Raw genomic sequence first — 20,669 nt, 5'->3', positions numbered from 1 at the left:
TTTTCTGTAGTCATACTGCTTATGAAAGACAATAATGTTTTATCTAGAAAGTTGCTTCCTTTATCAAACAATTTTTTTGAAAATTTTGCTGACTCAAGTTAGGATAAAACTGGGCCTGTAATTATTCAGACCGACAAAGTTTCCCGATTTATGGAGGGGAATAAATCTGTTGTTCATAGCCTTTAATTAAATAATTAGTTTAATCTTTTTACATTTTTACTACATACGGGTTTTATTTCTTAATAAAATTTGAAATTTGATAATAGTAGTAAGTTAATAGGGTACTAAGATAGGGGGGAGGGTTATCCTTCGAATTATTACGTGTGATAATAGAGGGTTATCCTTGGCGGCGCTACATGTAAAACATTTGACAACGGCCGTGCATGGGTGATACATGTAAACTAGCTTTCTTCCGCCTTTATTCCTTTCCTTTTGCGCCTTTCTCCGGTTTGTTAGATTTGTAAGAACAGATTGAATTGAAACCAAACTAAACACTCAAAACAAAATTAATATATACACTGTGTATTACTAAACGCAGTTTCACCAAAATGGCATGCAATTAAATTGGCATTAGCGCCGTCTTATTTTGAGTGCTGGTTCTTCTTCTTCGCTGCTGCTTGCTTCTTCAGCTTCAAAGTTTATGAAGGGGTTGTCAGAAGAGGAGCTTTCACTGGAACTGGCGTAAATTTCTGCAATATCGTCACTGTCAATATCAGATTCAGTTATCTGCTCAGGTACTACTAAACCCGGGTCGGGAGTTTCCCAAGAGCTGGTGGTGGAGGCTGGCACTGAGAGAGCGACTGTTGCAGAAGTTTGAGACACTACACAATCATTATCTCATTCTGGACTAGAGCTGAGAAGTAAGTTTGAGTAACTGTCATTATCCCACTGAATATCATCACTACCCCAATCAATTTCATTAACACCACAATCAACGGTCTCATAATGTCCGAAGGGTAGAGTTTTTGTACCGCAGGGTAGAATATACCGTTTGTTATCAAACGATGAAAGGCATATTTTGTTGGTAGTAACAGTTTCCAATACATGATGATCGGACATTATTCGTGTGTTTTCAGTGCGAAACACGTTCCCTGTCATCAGTGTGCTCAAGAAATCATCATGCCGGAGACGTTGTTGAGCGGCCTTTGTTACTCCTTTAGCCGAAAGTTTTCGACAACCTAAAGAGAAAAAAAGCCTTTAATCAAATTTTTAAATGTTTACTAACCCCCTATGTATATAATAATAAAACTAATACCATTCAGAAGCCTAGTAACAACCTTTGTAATATAAAGATAGAACTAACATGCTTTAGAATAAACAAAGAATACTTACTTTTTGAGAGTATTGAGTTTAATTTCGGCTTTAAACATACAAACTCCGTAATAAAATCTCCAGCAAATTCGTCCTTAAACTTGAGGACTACCCGTTTATTTTCTGAATTGTATAAAAAGTGATCATTCGGATAATTGGAGAAATCGAATTCGCTAACAACTGAAGCCGGCTTTCTTGCTAATTCCTCATAAAAGTCTGTACTCCGGATTTGGTATCGTAAACTATCCGTGTCACTATATAACAAACGACAATCAAAATGAGCGCGCATTGTGTAGTAATGAAAATTGTACATTTGATAGTAGGCCAGATCAAGTATAGTTGATCCAATTATTGTTGGGTATTCCAATAAATTTTTCTGGCGTGGAAAGACAATGCGGCCAGGTTATCTCCGAATATCATGAACCGATCAAACTTGAACTTTGAAATGGAACTCAGAACTTAATCAGCATCCCGCGCAATGGTAAGCTTACTTCGTCTGCGTTTAGATTCGCAATTCTTACCATGTACTGCATTGTTCTTGAGCTTATAAAAGTTTTCTTCGAATTTATTGCTAGCGGCTTGACGTTTATTACTGTTGAGTGAAATATAGGGTGCTAACCAATTCGCTGATTTGAACTGTAGGACACGGTGTACTTTCGCAACAATTAACCCAAGACTAATATATAATTTGAGAAGTTTGTAATGCAATACATAGTTCTTTTTGTCGAACAGCGTCTGAAGCAGTTTTTTAACCTTCGAGCTGGGTAATCTGTGTTGTTCTTTTAGCTCCAGTTGATATTCGCCCAACCACTCATCTTGAACAATTTCTTTGGTAGGGGCAACGGGAAAGTATAGGTGGTCATGGTATACGTGAACAGGGTAATTTAAGTCTACTTCAAGAAAATAACCAACTGAAGCGTCGTTAGGGGTATTGAGGATTTCGTTAAGGGTAATTTCTACGTTGAAGGCGAATTCCCCCACTGGTAGCATGTCCATCTGCATGACACCTCCATAGAGATTATTTGCGTCTACACAGAGCGCAAAAGTTGACTCCTCAGAGGACCTGTTTTCTGATAAGTACTTATTATTTGCAACAAAATGACGCTCCTCGTAAACAGATGTTACTCCTCCTCGTATTGCTGGTTCAATCATGTCCAAATGTTCTCGTTCTGTCATCAGCTCAATGTTTGCCTTGCATATTTTTAAGGACGCTTTTTTTGCCATATTGGGGATAGTGTAGAATTGCATAAAGTCGAGTTTGTATGTACGAAAGCTAAGTTCACGGTGAAACTCACATACACAGGCTAAAAATGCACAGTCCAGTTTAAGGTATGCGTCATGATAGTCTTGTAAAGTTTTGTACCCCAGTAACTTCCACAACTGGTTCGCATGACTTAAATTTTCTTCACTAACAGCCAATTTTCCGCCTTCTAATGTGTTGCGCCATTCTGAGAGGGGTGGCAGACATTCCTCAGAAAACTTTGTACGATCACATACATAAGAATAAGGATAATAACCTTTTTGTTTGAGTAAGTGTGCATTTGATTCGGAAACCGAGGGGAACATTGCTTTCATGATATCGAAATGTGTGTCAGGCAAAATTTCCACCAGTTTTTCCAGCGAACTGTTCATCATTTTGTAGGAATCGATGAATCTTAAATACTCGTAAATTTTTTGGGTTCTTCCTTCTTGAGTTGTAATAGTATCAATCAGAACACCGAATGTCCTTGATATGTATTTCACATCTGTTGACGGAATGACTTTTATTGTTGTGGTAGACTCACAGTCGTTCAGAGCCGACAAATATGATGTAAGTCATAGTTTTGTATGTTATGACCGACCACAGGCGTAAAATTGACATATCGTCTCACTCGATTACACTTTTCGTGTGCCCAGTCCAAGAATTGGCCACTAAAATGACAGTGGTCTAAATCTATGCTCTCTTCAGGGTCAAGCTCGCTGTCAAATGGTTCTTCGCATATCCATTAGTGTGTAGCGCTGTGTTTATCCAAATTTCTACGATTTCCGTTGTAGAAAGGAAACTGTTATTTGCGTTCATGCATGTCCCTTGCTAACGAATGCAGCATTCGAACAAAATTGCCCATACAATCTTCTGAGCTGTCCACATAGAGAAAATAGGGTCTATTTGAGTGATGATCAACAACTGCCAAAGCAAATTCACATGGCTTGTGCTTTTCAATCACGCCTGCTGACGATTGGTCAGTTGCTGCATCACATCCAGCGACGGGTAGGAGAAAAGATTCAAAGTCAAAATAAATGACCAGAGGAACAAACCACGTGGCTGAAAAATTTGAGAACTTGTATTCATTTCTATCTGATGATGGCATTTGAATAACTGAAGGGGCATTTAGATAACAATTTTCAGTATGAATATTATAGCTTTCCAGTCCATCACGACACAGCCAGAAAGAATTACGACAAATGCGATAACCAAATCTGAATTTCAGGTCTCTAACTTTACAAACAACTTTCACAAGGTCAGTAATGAGAACATAGTGATAAATGTCGGCATCATAAAGAAGTAAAAGATCCATAACAAAATCTGATTCAAAAGAGGAGACTCGTAGAGGGTAAAGTTGTCCTTTATCGTAACCAAAAACGTTGATTGCCATATCATTGAAGGTTTCAAAGGCTTTCATTTGCTCAAATCCCATTGGCATTTCAAATTCGCCTACAGGTTGATGAATGTTCTGTTGTTGATATGTTGCAGGGGATGTTTTATTAATATGATAGTTGCTGTCATCTCCATCAAGAATGATTCCATGATGCGCATGATACGCTGCCACGAAACAATAATTGAAACAATTGGCATCGTCGTGGTTTCGAATTTTGAGTAATCCGCGACAGTTTGCAAGCTTATGGGGTAAGGCAAGATAGGATGAGCCGCGAAATGGTCGTTAGCGGGCAAATTTGACGTCAAGTTTGATTATTTTTTCAACAAACCAACCACTTGCAGATCAAGCAAACGTAGACAAGACGGCCATCATTTTCTCCACCATACTCCAGTACAACTCGTCTGTGAGACCCTCTACGTAAATGGGCGTCATGAGAGAGTTGGCATAAATTTCATTGCGCTCCTCCGTTTCGGTTGAGTTTTCATCTTGATGCAGCTTCAATAACTGTACTTTTACCGCAATTTGTACTTTCTGTGGTCCTTGGCTCAGCCGTTGCTCAATTAGCGTTGCAATTGCAGATCTTTGATTGAGCATGAAGCTCTCAAGATCTCGGTCAGCTGTATTATTGACAATTTCATAAGTTTTTAAGACACCATTGAAGGCTGTCTCCACAGTAGCCTCTTTCGGTTGGTATTCAGGTCCAAATGCAGGCAGCGAGTGAAGGGAGTTCATATGCTGCGCAAACAGGTGCGCATCCTTGAATCCCATGAAGCACGATCGGCAGCAGTTTGTAAATTTCGAGTGGCAAGTTCGCATATGCTGCTCCAGTTCAGACAATTTCCGTGAATTGAACGCACATAGGGAGCAGTTGTACACAGGAAGCCCAACATCGTCTGGATGAAATTTATGTTATGTCTTGAGCGGTTTCCACGAGTGCTAAACGTAGCGGAACAGAAGTTGCACGAATAGACCATTTCTAATAGTTTTGACGAATTTCAAATTCTAGCAGAACTTTGATAACAAGTAAATAACTCGGAAATGAGTAAGGTCACCAAACTGAAGCACGAATGTAATTTTTGAGCGCGAAATTCAAAATTTCAAAATGCTGCAATCTGATTGGTCGGTTTTGGCGGGTACCTTTAATTCGAAATTTTGTTAGTTATGAGAGAAGAAAGATGTGTTTTCAACTCTCAATAGCAATCGTTTGCCAAAATATACCACCATAAGGAACCCTAACGAGTATTGCTGGTCATCGTTTGTTTCAAAAAACGATTTTTGAAAAGCTGGAAAAACATGATAACTTTCAAAATTGTAATAAAAAGCGCTAGTTTATGCATTTTCAGATACGGGTGGTTAGAGTTGCCCTACGTTGTTAAGTGTGATGAGCAAAAATGCTCCCCGTGCCAAAAAACATAGGACCCATAAAAAAATTGCTCAAAAATAAACAGAAAAATTTGTTTTTCTGTCAATCAAGTCATTAATTAGCAATTACATGACAATTACAAGACATAAACATGTGTCTTTTTCTGAGGCTTTTTTTGATGACAGCTGTTATGAGATAAATTTGCACTGAGGACCCACTAAGTCCGAAAATGTAAAGAAAACCGATCTAACTTTTTTTCTTAGGGTACTTCATAAGCTAATTAATGCCAGACGTTAATATGACACTAATTGCCAGATGTTTTGAAAATCGGTGAAGGAGCCATTTTTTGATGATGGTGCTTATGAGCAATAAGCAATAATGTGAGGCATCAAGCAGTGATTACAAAACCGTTGCAAAAATTTTAATTTTTTTCATTAATTAGTAATTAGGTTAATTAACCCTTAATTAGTCGCTAATTAGGGCTAATTATCTCCATAACGAGTGAGTAAAATTTGACGAGTGTGATGAGATGTTTTGTTCTTTAGAGTATGCTGAGGCTTACTGAACAATCAGTTTCATCCCAAAAATTTTTTTGAACCCTATTTTTTGGGGTCAAAGGTCAGAGGTCATGTGTCAAAAAAATTTTTTTTTTTGAGTTTTTTTTTGTTTTTTATTAACAAACATGCTCTTTTTATTTCAATTGATCCACAAGTAACAAATGGGAGGTGATTCTAGTGTAAGCAAAAGAGCGCATCTACTGAATTAAGCGTCAAAATTTGACGTTTGAATTGCCTTTTGTCGAAAATTTTCTTTGAATATTTCTCATTCTTTGAACATTTCTTCAAATTATGAATTGAATTTGGAATTCAATCCATGCTACAGCTGTGGCATGGAGTTAGCATGTCATTAGCGTCAATACGGCATACTCTCACAAATGGTTATATCTCTAAATTTTATGTATAATGTTAGCAAAAATTTGTTAGATTGAGAAGAGTATTTCTGGTTATAATATTGAAAAATCACGCCACGTCATAGTAGTTGTGGTAGTTGAGTGTTTGTTATGAAACGAATTTGTATGCATACGTCATAATGAAAATATTTTCTGAACATGTTCGAACTTGATCAGTAGCAAAGTTTTTATTTCTTTGGCTCAGCTGATTTAAAACTGTAAAAACAGATATAAAAAGATAAATTCAGCTTTCAAGAAGTTGAAATCACACATTATTGAAACAAAATCAAGTTAGCGTCTCACTATATAAAAGAGTTTTGTGGTGATTCATCAAGTTTTGTTTTCAAGTTAGTCAAATAAGTCCATTAAAGAATTCTCAGGTAGCCGTTTCTTTGGTGCATTGCAAATCTTTGGCGTGTCTGTGACAACAAAAACACGTGCTGGTTCTGGTGTTTGAACTTGTGTAGCTGACAGTAACGCTGTATCAAACTGGTTGTCATTGAACAGAGCCTTAGAATTGTTGTTGTGAATTCCCGCAAAGAGAGATGGACTAGATGTCGGTGTCAAACTGGGACTTGGATCAACTGCTGGTGTTACTGGCAAGCTGGCTGAATCCAATTTCGATTGATTTTCTGGGGAGCAAGGTGATGTCTTTATGCCCTACATGTCAGCTAAGTTTCCGCAAAATTGATAAGCCCCTAGCTGGTTTTCAAACAGAGGCACACAGTCGCAATCGTAACGAAACAAAATTCGTTTAACGTCGTCAGGTAATGACTCCATGCCAAGATGTTGAAATGTTGGCAAAGTTTTCAGAGGTAAATGTCCCCCTGATGTAATAAGACTGCATTCTGCTGGTTCTGTCTTCTCTGGTAAAGAAGCAATTGCGTTAATGAAAAGCTTAGGTAACAAACAGTGCTGGTAAGTTTGCCAAACATTGCTTTGTCTCTTCTGTTGAATCAGCACAACAAAATTTTTGAACAATGTCTGATAAACCAATGTTCGCTCCAACGAAATTACAGATTCAGCAAGTTTTTGAACGGACATAATTTTTTGTACAAATTTTGAGAATGAAATTAAAACCAATTTGACGGTTGGTAGGTGTTTGTCTGGTAACGAACTCTTGAAGAAAAGCAAAGTGCACTGAACGCAAGGTTTAAAGAAAATGAATAACTATTTTTAAAGTTGCATTGCACAACGTGTAATTCAGGAATTTATATCTGGGGGCACATTTGGTTGTAATTTTGGTAGTGTATATGCTCTGTTATATGCTCTAAATTGTGTTATTATACACGGGTTGATACACTTTATAGTGCGTAAATGCAAACTTCTTATCTACAACGTATTTTATTATTAGCCTTTCATTGTACACAATATTCTTATCAGAAGTTCCTTACTGCTGTAGCTTCACATGTGCTTCTAATTATATCACACACCCAGGGTCACATCTGTACCAAGTTATAAGCATTTGGTCCGCATATAATTCCAATAAACAGTGTACACTGCACTGCTGGTCCAAATACACACCTAGGGTCACATCTGTTTTCTCAAAACATATGGTCTGCATTTAATTTCAATAAACAGTGTACACTGCACTCCTCAATGACGTCAAGTACACACCTAGGGTCACATATGTTTTTTTGTCTTATCTAAGGTCACAGCTGAATTTAATTATGCGATATGTGAACAACAGACAGACTCAAGTACGCCATAGGCGTACTTGAATCTGTATTCACAAATCATTTGGATTTAATTAGGCAGTTTGAGGACACTTGTTTAAACCCAACTTGCCGCCCCCATTGTATTGGAATTTTACACATTATAGCACTTGAAAGTAAAAAGACAAGCTGCACACTATGCATTTCACGTTCACTAAAGACACAGAGTTCGGAGATTGTTATCTCGATATTTCCACAACTGATAAGCGCTTAATCAGGGCAACGCTGAAAACCTATGAAAGGACAGGGACTTATGTATTTCTGAAATTGTTCAAAAAAGCAACTGACGAATACGAGTTTGAACAGAGAATTTCGTTAACTCTTGGACAGTTTGAAAATTTGGTCAGCTCAGCTAGCAAAATACAGAACTCAGTGGCTGATCAGTAGTCTGCAGCAAAACCACCAATAGCGAAGAAACCAAAAATTCAAAAAGAACTTGTCAACAACGATGGTGGAAGCGATGTTTGAGCGTTCTCCAAATTACTTTAAACAATTTCAGAAAGAGTTCAAATTTCTCATTGTGGAAGAAAAACCTAGCTTTTCTATTGGAAATTTTTATGCAGTCTGTGCACATTTTGATTCCAGATTTTGCAATTTAGTAAATAGCCATTATCACGATCTGATTGATACAACTACTTTTGAAAACAAAACTTTGAAAGGATATCAGAGCTTTCCTGTGCCTTGCGTTTATACAACTTTCAAATTCTTGTTTTGGACTGCACCAAATATGGAGACTAACGGAGATGTGTTTTCAAAGCTTATATTAGCAATCGAATTCAACAGTTCCGCGGAAAAAATCGATGCAGAGTCAGTGCGCAAACGACTGCCAGCTTTTGCTAACAACAACAATTTATCGAAAAGCAGCTCTAAAAAACAAACAAATGTCAATACCAAACAGAGTGCCAAGATGCCAGTAGTTGCTCAAAAGACTATCTACAATGTCCGGCCTCCATCAAAACAAACTCAAACTGATTTTGTTAATAGTGAAACCTTATGAAGAGTTTAAACAATTTTGTATGGTCCTCATTCTGGTGCTTTTTGTCAAATTATGAATATTTTTATGGGTGGATATGGAAAATTGAATATTGATTCTGATTTATTGAGTGTTCGCTTTGTGTATGAAGAAAAAGTAAAGTTTTGAAAAAAAATAAGTTTTTCAAGTTAGTAAGGTTAGAACATCATATGAAAAGCAAAACGAATCAATTCATTATTGTTAATATTTACAAGTTCTTGAGCATTGAAAACAAAATGAGCAATATATATATACAAAAAAGTCCACAAAGTTGAGAGTTTGCACTTTAAATTGGTTGATTCTCCAAGAGTTGATAGATGTTGTGATTGTTGGCAACAGAGATGATTCTTTGATATAGATGTTTGTACGATGAAATGGGCTGACCAAGGGGATCGGCAAACAAAAGTTGATTGTTTTTTCTGCATAACAGTAACCAGTGTGTGCCAATATTTTCAGCAGTTGCTGCATTAACAATAAGGAAGCTGTTTCTGTTCATTTTTTTGCGGAAAACTGTTGACCGCAAACACACCATGGAATTTATATTTAAGAGTTTTGCAGCCTTGGATTAAATCATTAATATCATCTTCATCCATCATTAATTTGTCAGAATGTGATTCTTTGATACTCTTCTTTCACTATCAACAAAAATTGTGCTAGCTTTTTCGCCAATAATGAATATCTCTATATTGTTCGGTAAGGCCGCAGAAAATTTCAACTCAATAGAAAATGACGAATTTGTAAGCTCAGGACGAATAAAATCGTGGGATGCTTGTTGTGTGCTGATCAAATCAAAAACCATTATGAAATGGTTTGGGTAATCTGTCAAACTTATTCCATGACCATTGTCGATGTAAGCTAAATCCGATATTGTATTAAAGTAAAGACGTTTGTAATCACTTGTTGATATCGGACTGTCTGCCACAGGTAAACCGTTTCGATAAATATAGATCTGCTCAAGGTCAAATTTGCGGGAAAAAAATGGAATTTGTCTGTTGTTACCAAGAAACGCTTCGTTTGTGTTCAGACAAATTGCTAGTCTACGAATCGGTTCTCTGGCAAAAATATCATCTTGTTTCCAACTGTGGAGACCCGTTGACGCCAGAAATGTTTTTGTTAGAGTCTCCAGGTATGGGCGCGAAGCTGGACTTGTTAATAAAGTTTTTTCAATAGCCGATACAACATCATCGTTCAATGTCATCTTGCGCACATACAAATTAGCTTCGACAGTTTTTACTTTGTAGTGCTTGGCTGCATCGTCAGACATTATAACAAAATCATCTATTGACCGTCTAAATGCAATGCGAAGTGTCACACCACTTAGCAAATGTCTGTCACAGGTGAAGAAGTCCACTGCAACTTTACCGTAGAATGTGCACTCAGCTGATTGCCTCACTAAGGCTTTCCTTCTGTTCACTTCTACAGTTGACAGCGCTCCTGGACTTTCTTCGTAGGAGTAGCCCTGACTTGCCAATCAGGTGTTTTTTGCATCTTTGTTATGTGAAAATTCTGTTTCAATAAGCTTTTATGAGCATAGTTTCCGTTATCATTTGAAATTTTTAGTCCATTAGCAGACACTGTACAGTCAGAGAAGAGTGAATGTAGCACATTATTGCAAAAATAGGGAGCATCTGTCTTTGTAAGATCTGTTGCTGCTCCTGCGTCATATCTCAAATCAGCTTCTGATGACTGGACAATTTTACATTTCACTTCCAAGAAAATTTTCTGTAAGTCAAAAAAATTATTTCGGTCACCGGCGACTTCAAACTCTAACATGGGTCCATTTGGACTGTAGACTGGGCCCAACCTTTGACAAAGCTACCATCAAATGTTACTAAGAGAGAAGGTTTTTCGAATAAATCCAAAGAACTGTGAGTTGCTTCTGATGGTAATAAATTAGCGGTCATCTTTCACTCTGGCAAAAAAGTCTGACCGACTTCTTTTTGGAGCTCTGTGCGCTGAAATGATTTTTGCGTTTGTTGATTTCTTTCTGTGGCGGCTTGACTCGTATTGACTTCCTCCGACGTGAAGTATTTCGTTAAGATCCCCCTGTCTGTTTTTTGACAGTTTTTGATATTGTTTTTTTTAAATGCCTGTTTAGGAGATTTTTTGCTTCCGGCTACATCCAAAATCTCTGGAACACTTTGTTTCAAGAGCTCTTTACCGATACGCTTCGCTGTAGGCAAAATAAAACGACGCGCTAAAGGCAGCGCAACACATCCAATGCCTGCAGCTAGGGCTCCAAAACCACTTCCTCTTTGGCGATGATGTCCAGAGAAGTGGGGCAAAGACGCTGCTTGATTAGCATAATAAGAATTTTTTTGAATTGTAGTGTTAGAATAACTTTTCCAGTTCCAAAAAAAGGAACTAATTGTCCTGTTTCTGTTCTCAGTTCAATTGAAATCGATTGAATTGTGTTGGTTAGGAGCTTCTTATAGTCTAAATTTGTAAAAACTATCCGATGATTTTGTTCAAGCTCACACACTACCGTTTTTCAGACGTTGTTTTGAATCAAAAACTCGCAAAAGGGGAGCCTTAGTGTCACCGACGTATTGATATTCAATTATGTTGGTGTAGATGAAAATTAGATTCTTTCCAGCACAAAGGTGAGCTGGGAACTCCCCATATTAGGCTTTTGTATCATCACTTTTCATAAATCTCTTCGCATTAGGAATCATTTTGTACCCAATATGTATTCCATTGCCGTCAGGAATACCCTTAAATCCAATAATGCTCGGAATTTCCTCGCTGGGAAATGTAATTCCCTCATACTTGCCAAATAAAATTTCATATTTTCCAGAGCTCTTCAACTCTCTGAATGAAAAATGGGGCAATCCAATTGTGCGTTTAATTGTAGGAAGAAGTTGTTCCACTGTATCAAAGGTTCCTGGCATAAAACTAAATTGTTTCCCACTGTAAGGTCTAGAAATATCATTGGCTTCCGAAGACATCTTTTGGGAATTTTCATAGTCTTTTAAGTTGTACACAATTAGATTTCCGTTTACTATGTTTTATATTTCTGTTGGGAATATGATTTCTCTTAGCGCCACTCTCCAATCACCTGCAAGTTGAATTTCGTCATTAAAAAAATTCTGAAATGATGCAAGTGTGTTTGAATCAAATATTTCCATTGAAGCAGATGAAACAACGTGAACTGTAAACACGTCTTCCAACCGGTTGTTCGACATTTTCAATGACAGGGAGCCTGACAAGTTGTAATACTGGTTGGTAAAATTTTCCTTGAATTGATTCTATGTCTGCGTCGACTAAGGAGTATGTTTGTGGGCTTAATGTTGGTATTCCCTTTATTTCAAAGACTTCGTCTGTGAACGATTGCTTTTAATTTTTCCTGAATGCTTTATCTTTTTTAAATACTCTCACAAAGTCTCCAATGTAAAACTTGGGCTTCTGAGTTGAGCTTGTTTGTGGTGCCAATGACACTAGTCGTGGCACAACTTTTTTGTAACTTTGTTGGGAGCAATTTTAGTTACTCGATTGAGTCTTGAATTGATTGTTTGCACAAATTGGTCTAATTGGTCAATGTAGCTATAGGTCCACTTTTCTTCAAGATACCGATGAATTATCATTTTGAGAGATCTAATGTTCCTCTCTGCAATAGCTGACTTTTCTCGCTGTAAGTACTATATAAATGAATTCCACGTTTGGTACACAAGTGTTTGAATGCTCCAAGAAATTCTGTACCATCGTCAACTCATACTTTTTCAGGCTGTTTGTTTTTGATCATCTTTTTGAATGGTTCCGCTGCTTCTGTTGCATACTTTGTTTTCAATGGTTCCACTCGTAAATATCTTGACAAACAATCAACCGCTACTAGAAGATACTTTATATTGCGGTTATACTTTGCCAGTTTATCAACATGTGCCAAATCCAGAGACCAAATTTCGTTAATGTCTTTTACAAAAACTTTAAGCCTGGGAAATTTTTATCGAATTGAACGGTACTTTGTGAAAGACGGCTTTGTCTCCAAATAGGACTGGACTTTACCTATAGGGAGCTTGCTTTGAGTCTGCAGTCGCTTTATGCTTCCATACGAAGCTGGTCCTTTTAAAAAAAATTGATCCAATTTTTTTACTTCAGGAAAAGAAAGACCACATCTTCTGACTGGTCTCTTCTTTGTCTGTCGTTTGGTCCGTTTCCTCTTTATATCTTTTTTGGGTTGGTTTTGAGCCATTGGGTTGTTCCCTACCAGAGAAGAGCTCTTGTCGACTGGGTTGTTCTCTACTTGGGAAAAACTCTTGTTCACTTTCAGACGAGGCTTCCAAGATTTGCTTGGCATGTGTATTTGCAACAAGATGAGGTGAGATATTAAGAGCAATTAAAATTTTTGAGTATTTTGCAATGTCAATTTTTTTAGTTGGTTGCTGTAGATTCTAAAGAAATGTTGAAGCTTTAATGCCCAGTGTTTCATTATTAACGTGAATAACGTCATTCGACTCTATGGTTACTGTTTCAGATTGGTTAATCAAATCAAGTATGATTTTTGATCTTTTGATTTGGTTTTTATTCATAAATTCTAGCTCTAACAATATGGAGTCGAAATCTTTGTTTTTTCTTTGTTTTTTCACTACCGGCTCAATCTCATTGTCTTCGCTCATGGGTTCTGTTTTTTTTTCCTCTTCTGCTGTTTCAATTGCTTTGTTTGCTGTCTCAACTGGTTCAAGTGCTTTCTCTGGTTTTTCCATTGAGTTCGACTGGTTTCTTTGCAAAAGAGACAGCTGTGCAGCTTTTTGTTTATAAAGGGGATTGTCCAAAACTTTTTTTACCGGTTGATGTGAAGCAAACATTCGTTTTGGAATTAAAATGAATTCTTCCGTGTGCATTACGATTTTGTCAAATAACGATGACAAGCGAAACCAACAGTTTTGACCAAATCTGTTTCTCTAGCAAAAAGTTGCCTCTTTTCTTTCAAACTTGTTTGTCTAGACAATAGTTTTCTGAATGATTTTTCATAACCTTCTACAAAACTTTTTCTTATTGGAACATTACCGTTGACAATGTTGAGCAAACATTCGCAAAAGAATTTAATGAAATGATTTGGAGCTCTCTCGATCTTCTCTTTTACTTTTGTATCCGATATCTCTAGCAGCCGCCCTAGCATACAAACTTCTTTCTCTCTCATCAATCAGACTTGTAATAACAGTTTTAGCTGATGGCAGATAAAAAAATGATGGTTCTAGAGGAACAATATTTGAACAGTAGCGTTAGACGTCTGATGTTTTGGGATCCAAATCAGTTATTAAATGACCAAACGGTTCTTTGGTGGCGAGCTCATAGCTTTATTTTAGAAATTGTGCATTATTCGACTGCCGACCAATAAAACTAATCTGTTGTGTGTCACGTGGTGATTTAAACAATATGATATGTGTTGTGTTTAGATCAATTGTTCTGGACCATGTGCTTTGCTGGAACAAATTGTGTTTAACATAATTTACACTGATGTTTCTATGTCGCCCTGCGGTTGATAATTTGGAAAATTCTTTGTCCTTAAAAATTTCTTCACATGAATCATCGAACACAAGAAGGCAGTTCTCTAACTCTGAAATGAGCTCAAAATTGGAGAATTTTTTAAAATGTGTGTTCAGTTTCTTCTCTAACGATTGGAATTTCGGCTGATCATGCTGATAAAAATAATAAATTGTTTGAAACTCTGGAAAAAATGTGCCAACTAATAACATTTTGAAAATGAGCTCAGTTTTCCCGCAACAAGATGGCCCGCAAACAGCCATGAACAACCGGTCAGTGGTAGAAATAATTTTATTCATAACTTTGAATTTGGAAGAGCGTATCCAACTGTACAAGAGAGAAGTGAAAGCCAAAATGTGGATTCTTCACAGTCAAGACTTAAAAAAAAAACTTGTCGAGAGATACAGTTATAAGGAAAATTATTATAATGATTTGTGTGAAGTATACAACCTCTGATCGAGGCAATTTCGAATTGCAAAACCTCCAAGATCGTCTTTCTTGGTGCTCGGCGTCAAACACCAAGTCAGTAATGCCTCCGCCCGAATCTAATTGATCTTCGGTTTGACTCATTTTGAACTAATATTATTCAAAAAATGAATTGCTTTCCAAGAATTTTTACATAATTATTTAACAATAAAAAATTCATAAAAAACATATCCAGAGTCTTTGTCTCTTTGTTTGTAAGTGATTGTATGGTGTGCATTCATCGAATCTTGTTTATCTCTGATAACATAAGACTCTACACTGTTCTCTTTAATCAGCTGCTTGATGTCATCGGGAAGAGTCACATCGTCCAGAGACATCAGAACTGGTACTGCACGCTTGGGCGTAGGTAAAGGGGTTAGTTTCAACCTTTTCATTTTCTCTTGTAAAGACATGGTACAATTGAAAGTACTCCAGTAGAGAAAAATACTTTTTGAAAGCTTCTATTTCAGCACGAGCACACACAATCTGCTGTTTTCTCAAATCTGTTTGGCCTCTTGTGTCAATTGTTTCTTCTTTGATAAGAGAAACCGTTAACTGATTTTCAGGTGTTATGCAACTGTATACTGTCAAATTTGGAGACAAATTCATTTGCAGTAGAGACGGAGCTGGTTTCTCGAGCCGACGATTCATTCGTCAGCCACTGGTAAAAGAGTTTTGCCTTCTTATTTGCACAATGCTTGGTTCTCTGTCGTTTTGGGCAACTCAATGCATGTAATTTACAAACAGGTGTCTCCCGATATAATTTCAAGTGTTCAATTTTTGGGCAGAACAAAATTTCCAAGTTGATAACGTTCCTCTGTAACAGCTGCCGTAAAGTTTCCGTTTTTTATAATCCTTTTGCGTAAAAATCAGAAAAGGGAAATCGAAGAACTATGCTTTGAAAAATCTGTTGCAAATAATGATAAGGGTACTCTCCGGTCTCCCACGAGAGACCATGAAGGAACTTAGATACCCACAGGAAAGATCTTTGCTCACTCGAAGAATGTATGTTAAATGAGTTTGGAGGTAAAAACGAAATTGTATCGTTGTAATTTTCGGTAGATACCGCAAGTTCTTTTATTATAAACCCAGATTTTTTACTTCGAAAGCCTTCAAAATCAAGAACAACCGCTCCGAATTTCAACATTCCAGCAAATTGAATAAACTATTTTTGAAGGATTTTACGTATAAACAAAAAGCAATTCCAGTCACATGACCAAGGTACTCATTTGTCACTGAACAAGGTAATACGTAAGAATAGCCTGGACTTTTCACTATATTTATATACAAAACCGGAAGCGTCGTGAAGTATCGCATGAAGTCTCAAAATTTTGAATGATTTAAAATATTTGTCGAGGGCTGAATTGTCGATGCCAATCAAACCACCCTAAGGTCGTAGTTTCAATGCTATATCTAAATCAATCTCAGGATCCAAATGCAGACAAGTAGCTAAAAAGTATAAAAATCGTTCACCGTATTGTGAATATTCTTTTTCGATTTCCTTGTAAATTTCGTGAATACTCTTCAAATCATCTGTAGCAATGGTAGCCATATGATTTTATAAACGCTCACTCAAAAATGACTCTAGCCACATAAATGCACATTTCCGCCTACATGTATCCAGAAGAAAGCTAGTTTACATGTATCACCCATGCACGGCCGTAGTCAAATGTTTTACATGTAGCGCCGCCAAGGATAACCCCATTTTATCACACGTATTAATTCGAAGGATAACCCCCCCCCCATCTTAGTACCTTTTTATCTTACTACTGATAATCATTGGAAGGTTTCGAGAGCCTCCCCTGAAAAATTACTCTTCTGAAAAGAAAACAGTTTTCAAAACAAATATGGAGTTAAATAGGATTGCAAATTTTGAATGCCCACAAACAAGTTTCTTGTCGTAAAAATTGGTAAATAAGTAAACGTACTTATACATCAGATTGCAGTTAAAAAATAGTTTATTTAACCGATTGATGAAATAACACCAGCATTTTATGATAAGCACAATACAAATATGTCAACCAAACAATCGGTAGGGACGACGAATGAGCCATGTGGCTCTTCATTTTTCTTTTTTTTGCAAAAAATCTGATTTACCCTCTCTAAGTCAACTTTCAACAAAAAAGTTTAACTCCTGTTTGGAGTTGACAGTTCTAAATTTTTTAACTACCGTCATTATCGAAGGAATTGGTCATGCTTCTATAGCCGACAGTAGTTAATGAACAATACGACACTCTCGTAAATCGGACATCAAGTCAATTTAATAATAAATCAACCAACTTACCTATGCTTACGATTTGTGATATGGATATGGAGAAATTGGCCCAAATCTTTGTTGTTGGGAGTTTCACTGGCCTGGCCATGTGGTGATAAGGGGGGTTGTTGCTGAACAAGTGTTGCTGTAATTTCACCTCATTGATGTCACAATAACAGTCATAAACAAACATCGTAAACAAAAACAATATCTTTGCGCTGATGGAGTGAACAAATTTAGCTGTCATTGCTCTTTTTATATTTTAAGGAATAACGAATAAATCAATATTTTCGATTCAAAAATTATGATAATTTTGAGGGTATCTAAATTTAAATTTTGGAACTGTCACAATTATTATTCTGATTCTATTGAAGAAAGACCAAATAAATTTCTGTAAAAGTTGTAAGGATATAAGAGTTTTTCGGGTTCTATTTTCTTTAAAAAATAGAGTATAACAAAAAATTGGACAATTTTAATTATTTGCCATGAAGCGTCGCTGGGTCTAAATGACATCTAAGTGAACTTTATAAGGTCCGATTGAAATAAAAACAAAAAGTGGTCTCTGCAAAAAGCATCAACAGAAACTTAGAACAAAATAGTAACGGCTCTTTATCTATGCAAAATACAGAGTATTTTTTAAATCTCGTCGGAACTGAAACGTATTGCAGAGCAGCAAAATTGCAACATATTGGTTTTGTTTGTATTCTAATTAGGTTGTGAAGGAGATGAATGGAGTCTTTTTATATATTATACAATTACATTACTTATTATATATTTTTATACAACTGAACTAAATTAAGCACCGTTTCTCGCAACTCCATTTTTCGAGCCAATTGATTTTTCAGCAAACGTGAAAAAGCAATTTTGTCTTTCTCTAAGAAACTTGTATTTTACACAACAGATGCAAGACAGCACCTCAAAGGTAATTAAATGTCTGGATAACTTTCTTTGCATTAGTGAAAATTTTAGCGCTGCCACCAAAAACTGATCCGATAGTCTAAATGACGAATTGATTATTTTCAATCATCTCGTTTGCTATTAGATATCTGCAATCGTTATTAAGATTGCAGATATTCAATAGCAAAAATCATCTTTTTAGGTAAAAATGATCTTTTTAGGCATCTGAGTTATTTTTGCCAATAGTGATGTTTTTAATGCATTTTACTTTTCAAGAAATTAGATATTAGAGCAACTACTAGCTCGTTTTGTTTATTTTATGTCACCACCATTACAGTAAGAACGAAGTTTGGTGGGATCTTTGCGAGTTGCGACCTCACAATCTCTGAATTGATTGCGATCCTGTGAACTCCACTGAGCCAACTGGTCCACACTGCGACAGTATTACTATGCTCTGTTAAACTAAGCTAGGCTGCCAAGCTCCATCTTATAATTACAACATAATCATAAGAGTGTATACCCAATTGCAATAAATGATTGTTTCTGTCACTATAATTTGTAAGGACTTAATGTTCTAGTGGATACCGGTTATTGTTCAGCTACCTTATGCACTTTTGTTCTTATTCTGCAATTATTTTCGCATTGTATAGCCAGTAATTGTACATTCAATTGCAGTACGAGTTTTCGATAGTTAGAAATTTTATCTCAAATTTCTGGTTCTTCGTTTATTTCAAGAATTTCGATATATTTCAACTTCCAATATTTTTTGGTGATTGTTGTTTTTAAAAATACTATCACGAAACGACAAAAGAGCCAGCAAAATGTCGACTTAACCAATTTCATTCGAGCATTACGCCACAAAAAGTACGCTTTTGTAAATTTTTGCGGACTTTGTGATTATACGATGTCAAATTCATAGAAGCTTTATTTTTACAGAGGAATACAGTGACCAAAAATGCTTAAATTGTGCACCTCATGTAGGATGAAAAAGTAGCAGTTTCTTGTCTCATGAAAATGATTTGGAGCTTGCTAAACAACTAAAAAATGAAATGCTGCGTCATCAAAGTTTAAATTTGATTAGGCTTAATAAACTCGGCGATGTCCGTCATAAGTTACTCGAAATTTCATTGCATTTTTTTTTCACTATCAATTTTCTTTTTACAATGACATGATCTGATTATGAATATTTAATAACTTAACAACGTTTACTAATAAAATAGTACTAGGTATTAAAATAATCGATATAACAAATTAATGTTCAGCTAAAAATCGATATAATGATAAAATGAATTCTTTCTGGCTGCAACTAATTGATTTAATTAACTTTTAGAATTTTTTTCCTAAATTATCTTTTTTGCCCCCCTTTTGAACAATTTACCGGATATATCAGCTGATTAAGTGTTTCTTGATTAGCTCCCTCTAGAACAATTTGATTAACACTTGATATTGTAAATACTCGCCTCATGTAGAGAAATTTACCCCACTCAAAAGTGTGAACTTTGTTAATTTCCAAATATCCCTCATTATTTTCCGTTGTTGAATTTATCTCAAAATCATCCGTGATTGGTCTCTTATAGTAGCCACTTAAGTAATAATTGTCTGCCTTGATGTTAAATTTCACAGTTGTTAATGGAAAAAAACGGTTCCTATGAAACTTAATTTAGCTTCGTTTCTCTCAATTTTACTTTAAAAAATTAAAGTTTTCGGATTTTCACTAAAAATAAGCATAAACGGAAGATGTTGTATGGTAATAAGGCTAGCAGCATTACGTACGATACAGTTTATTGAGATGGATGCTCAAAATTGTATTCATCTTGAAATGGAGCTAGCTGGCATCTTTTTTGGCATTGTTCCCTGGTCCATTTGCATTTCCCATTTACACATGTTATGACACATTGTTTGCGTTCCATGCTTACATATACAATTATTCACAAACGGTGTTTACAATTTAAGGATGCAGCGAAGCTTCAAAATCAACATTTTTGAGGTAATTTAAGTTTGAAAAGCAGCATTTAGCAAAATTGTTAAGTTTGTGAAAAGTGATGACGTTAAACATTGACTGTGACAACTTTAAAAATCTTGAAATTAAATACGCTTGTATTGTGGAAATAGATACTATTATCATGGACAACAGTGACGGTGAGCGTTGATAATACGGGCAGAATACAATCACTATTTTTCTATTTTGTTTGACGTTCTCAGAGTACTGCATCGAAAACGATATTTGATTTTAAAGATGGAATTTCGGATAATGGTGATGAATGCTATCAATTTATAAGCAAATTTGAACTAGCTTTTTTTGCATTTACTGTCCCTCGTGCACTCTCAAAACTGTAATCATAAAATACAGTTCGTGAAGGATTATGACTTTTTTTAAATAATATCACTAGGCAATAGTTAAGGATTTGTGACGCACTGAAATATCGTGTTAAACAACCTATCATTTCTGGGCAACAACTGCAACATAAAACGGTTACTCTCCAAAACCTATTCATGAGGCCAAAAATTTGTTGTTGATTAATTCAGAAATAAAAGCAAAATAATAAACATCATTTGAACCTCTCAATTCATAATTTGTTCTTTCTT

At 36.1% G+C, this 20,669-nt stretch overlaps 1 protein-coding gene across 4 annotated transcripts in view; it reads right to left on the bottom strand.

Moving 5' to 3' along the window:
• LOC142346032 (neuronal acetylcholine receptor subunit alpha-3-like) overlaps nucleotides 1–20,669 on the bottom strand; it is a 36,396-nt gene that overhangs the window by 14,270 nt on the left and 1,457 nt on the right. Inside the window, exons 1-2 of one of the 4 annotated variants that reach the window (XM_075398512.1) lie at nucleotides 17,990–18,008; nucleotides 17,217–17,748 (exon numbers count right to left, since the gene is read on the bottom strand). In XM_075398512.1, the coding sequence (XP_075254627.1) occupies nucleotides 17,217–17,433 (217 nt within the window). In that variant the 5' untranslated portion in view covers nucleotides 17,434–17,748; nucleotides 17,990–18,008. Of the gene's footprint in view, nucleotides 1–17,216; nucleotides 17,800–17,989; nucleotides 18,009–20,669 lie in introns of those variants that run through there. The other 3 variants (XM_075398511.1, XM_075398510.1, XM_075398513.1) reach the window with 3 other exon arrangements.

The sequence above is a fragment of the Convolutriloba macropyga genome, chromosome 9 (genome assembly GCF_964194025.1).
Source record: "Convolutriloba macropyga chromosome 9, txConMacr16.3, whole genome shotgun sequence".
Classification (NCBI taxonomy): Eukaryota; Metazoa; Xenacoelomorpha; order Acoela; family Convolutidae; genus Convolutriloba; species Convolutriloba macropyga.
This window is presented reverse-complemented; position numbering and strand designations above follow the sequence as displayed.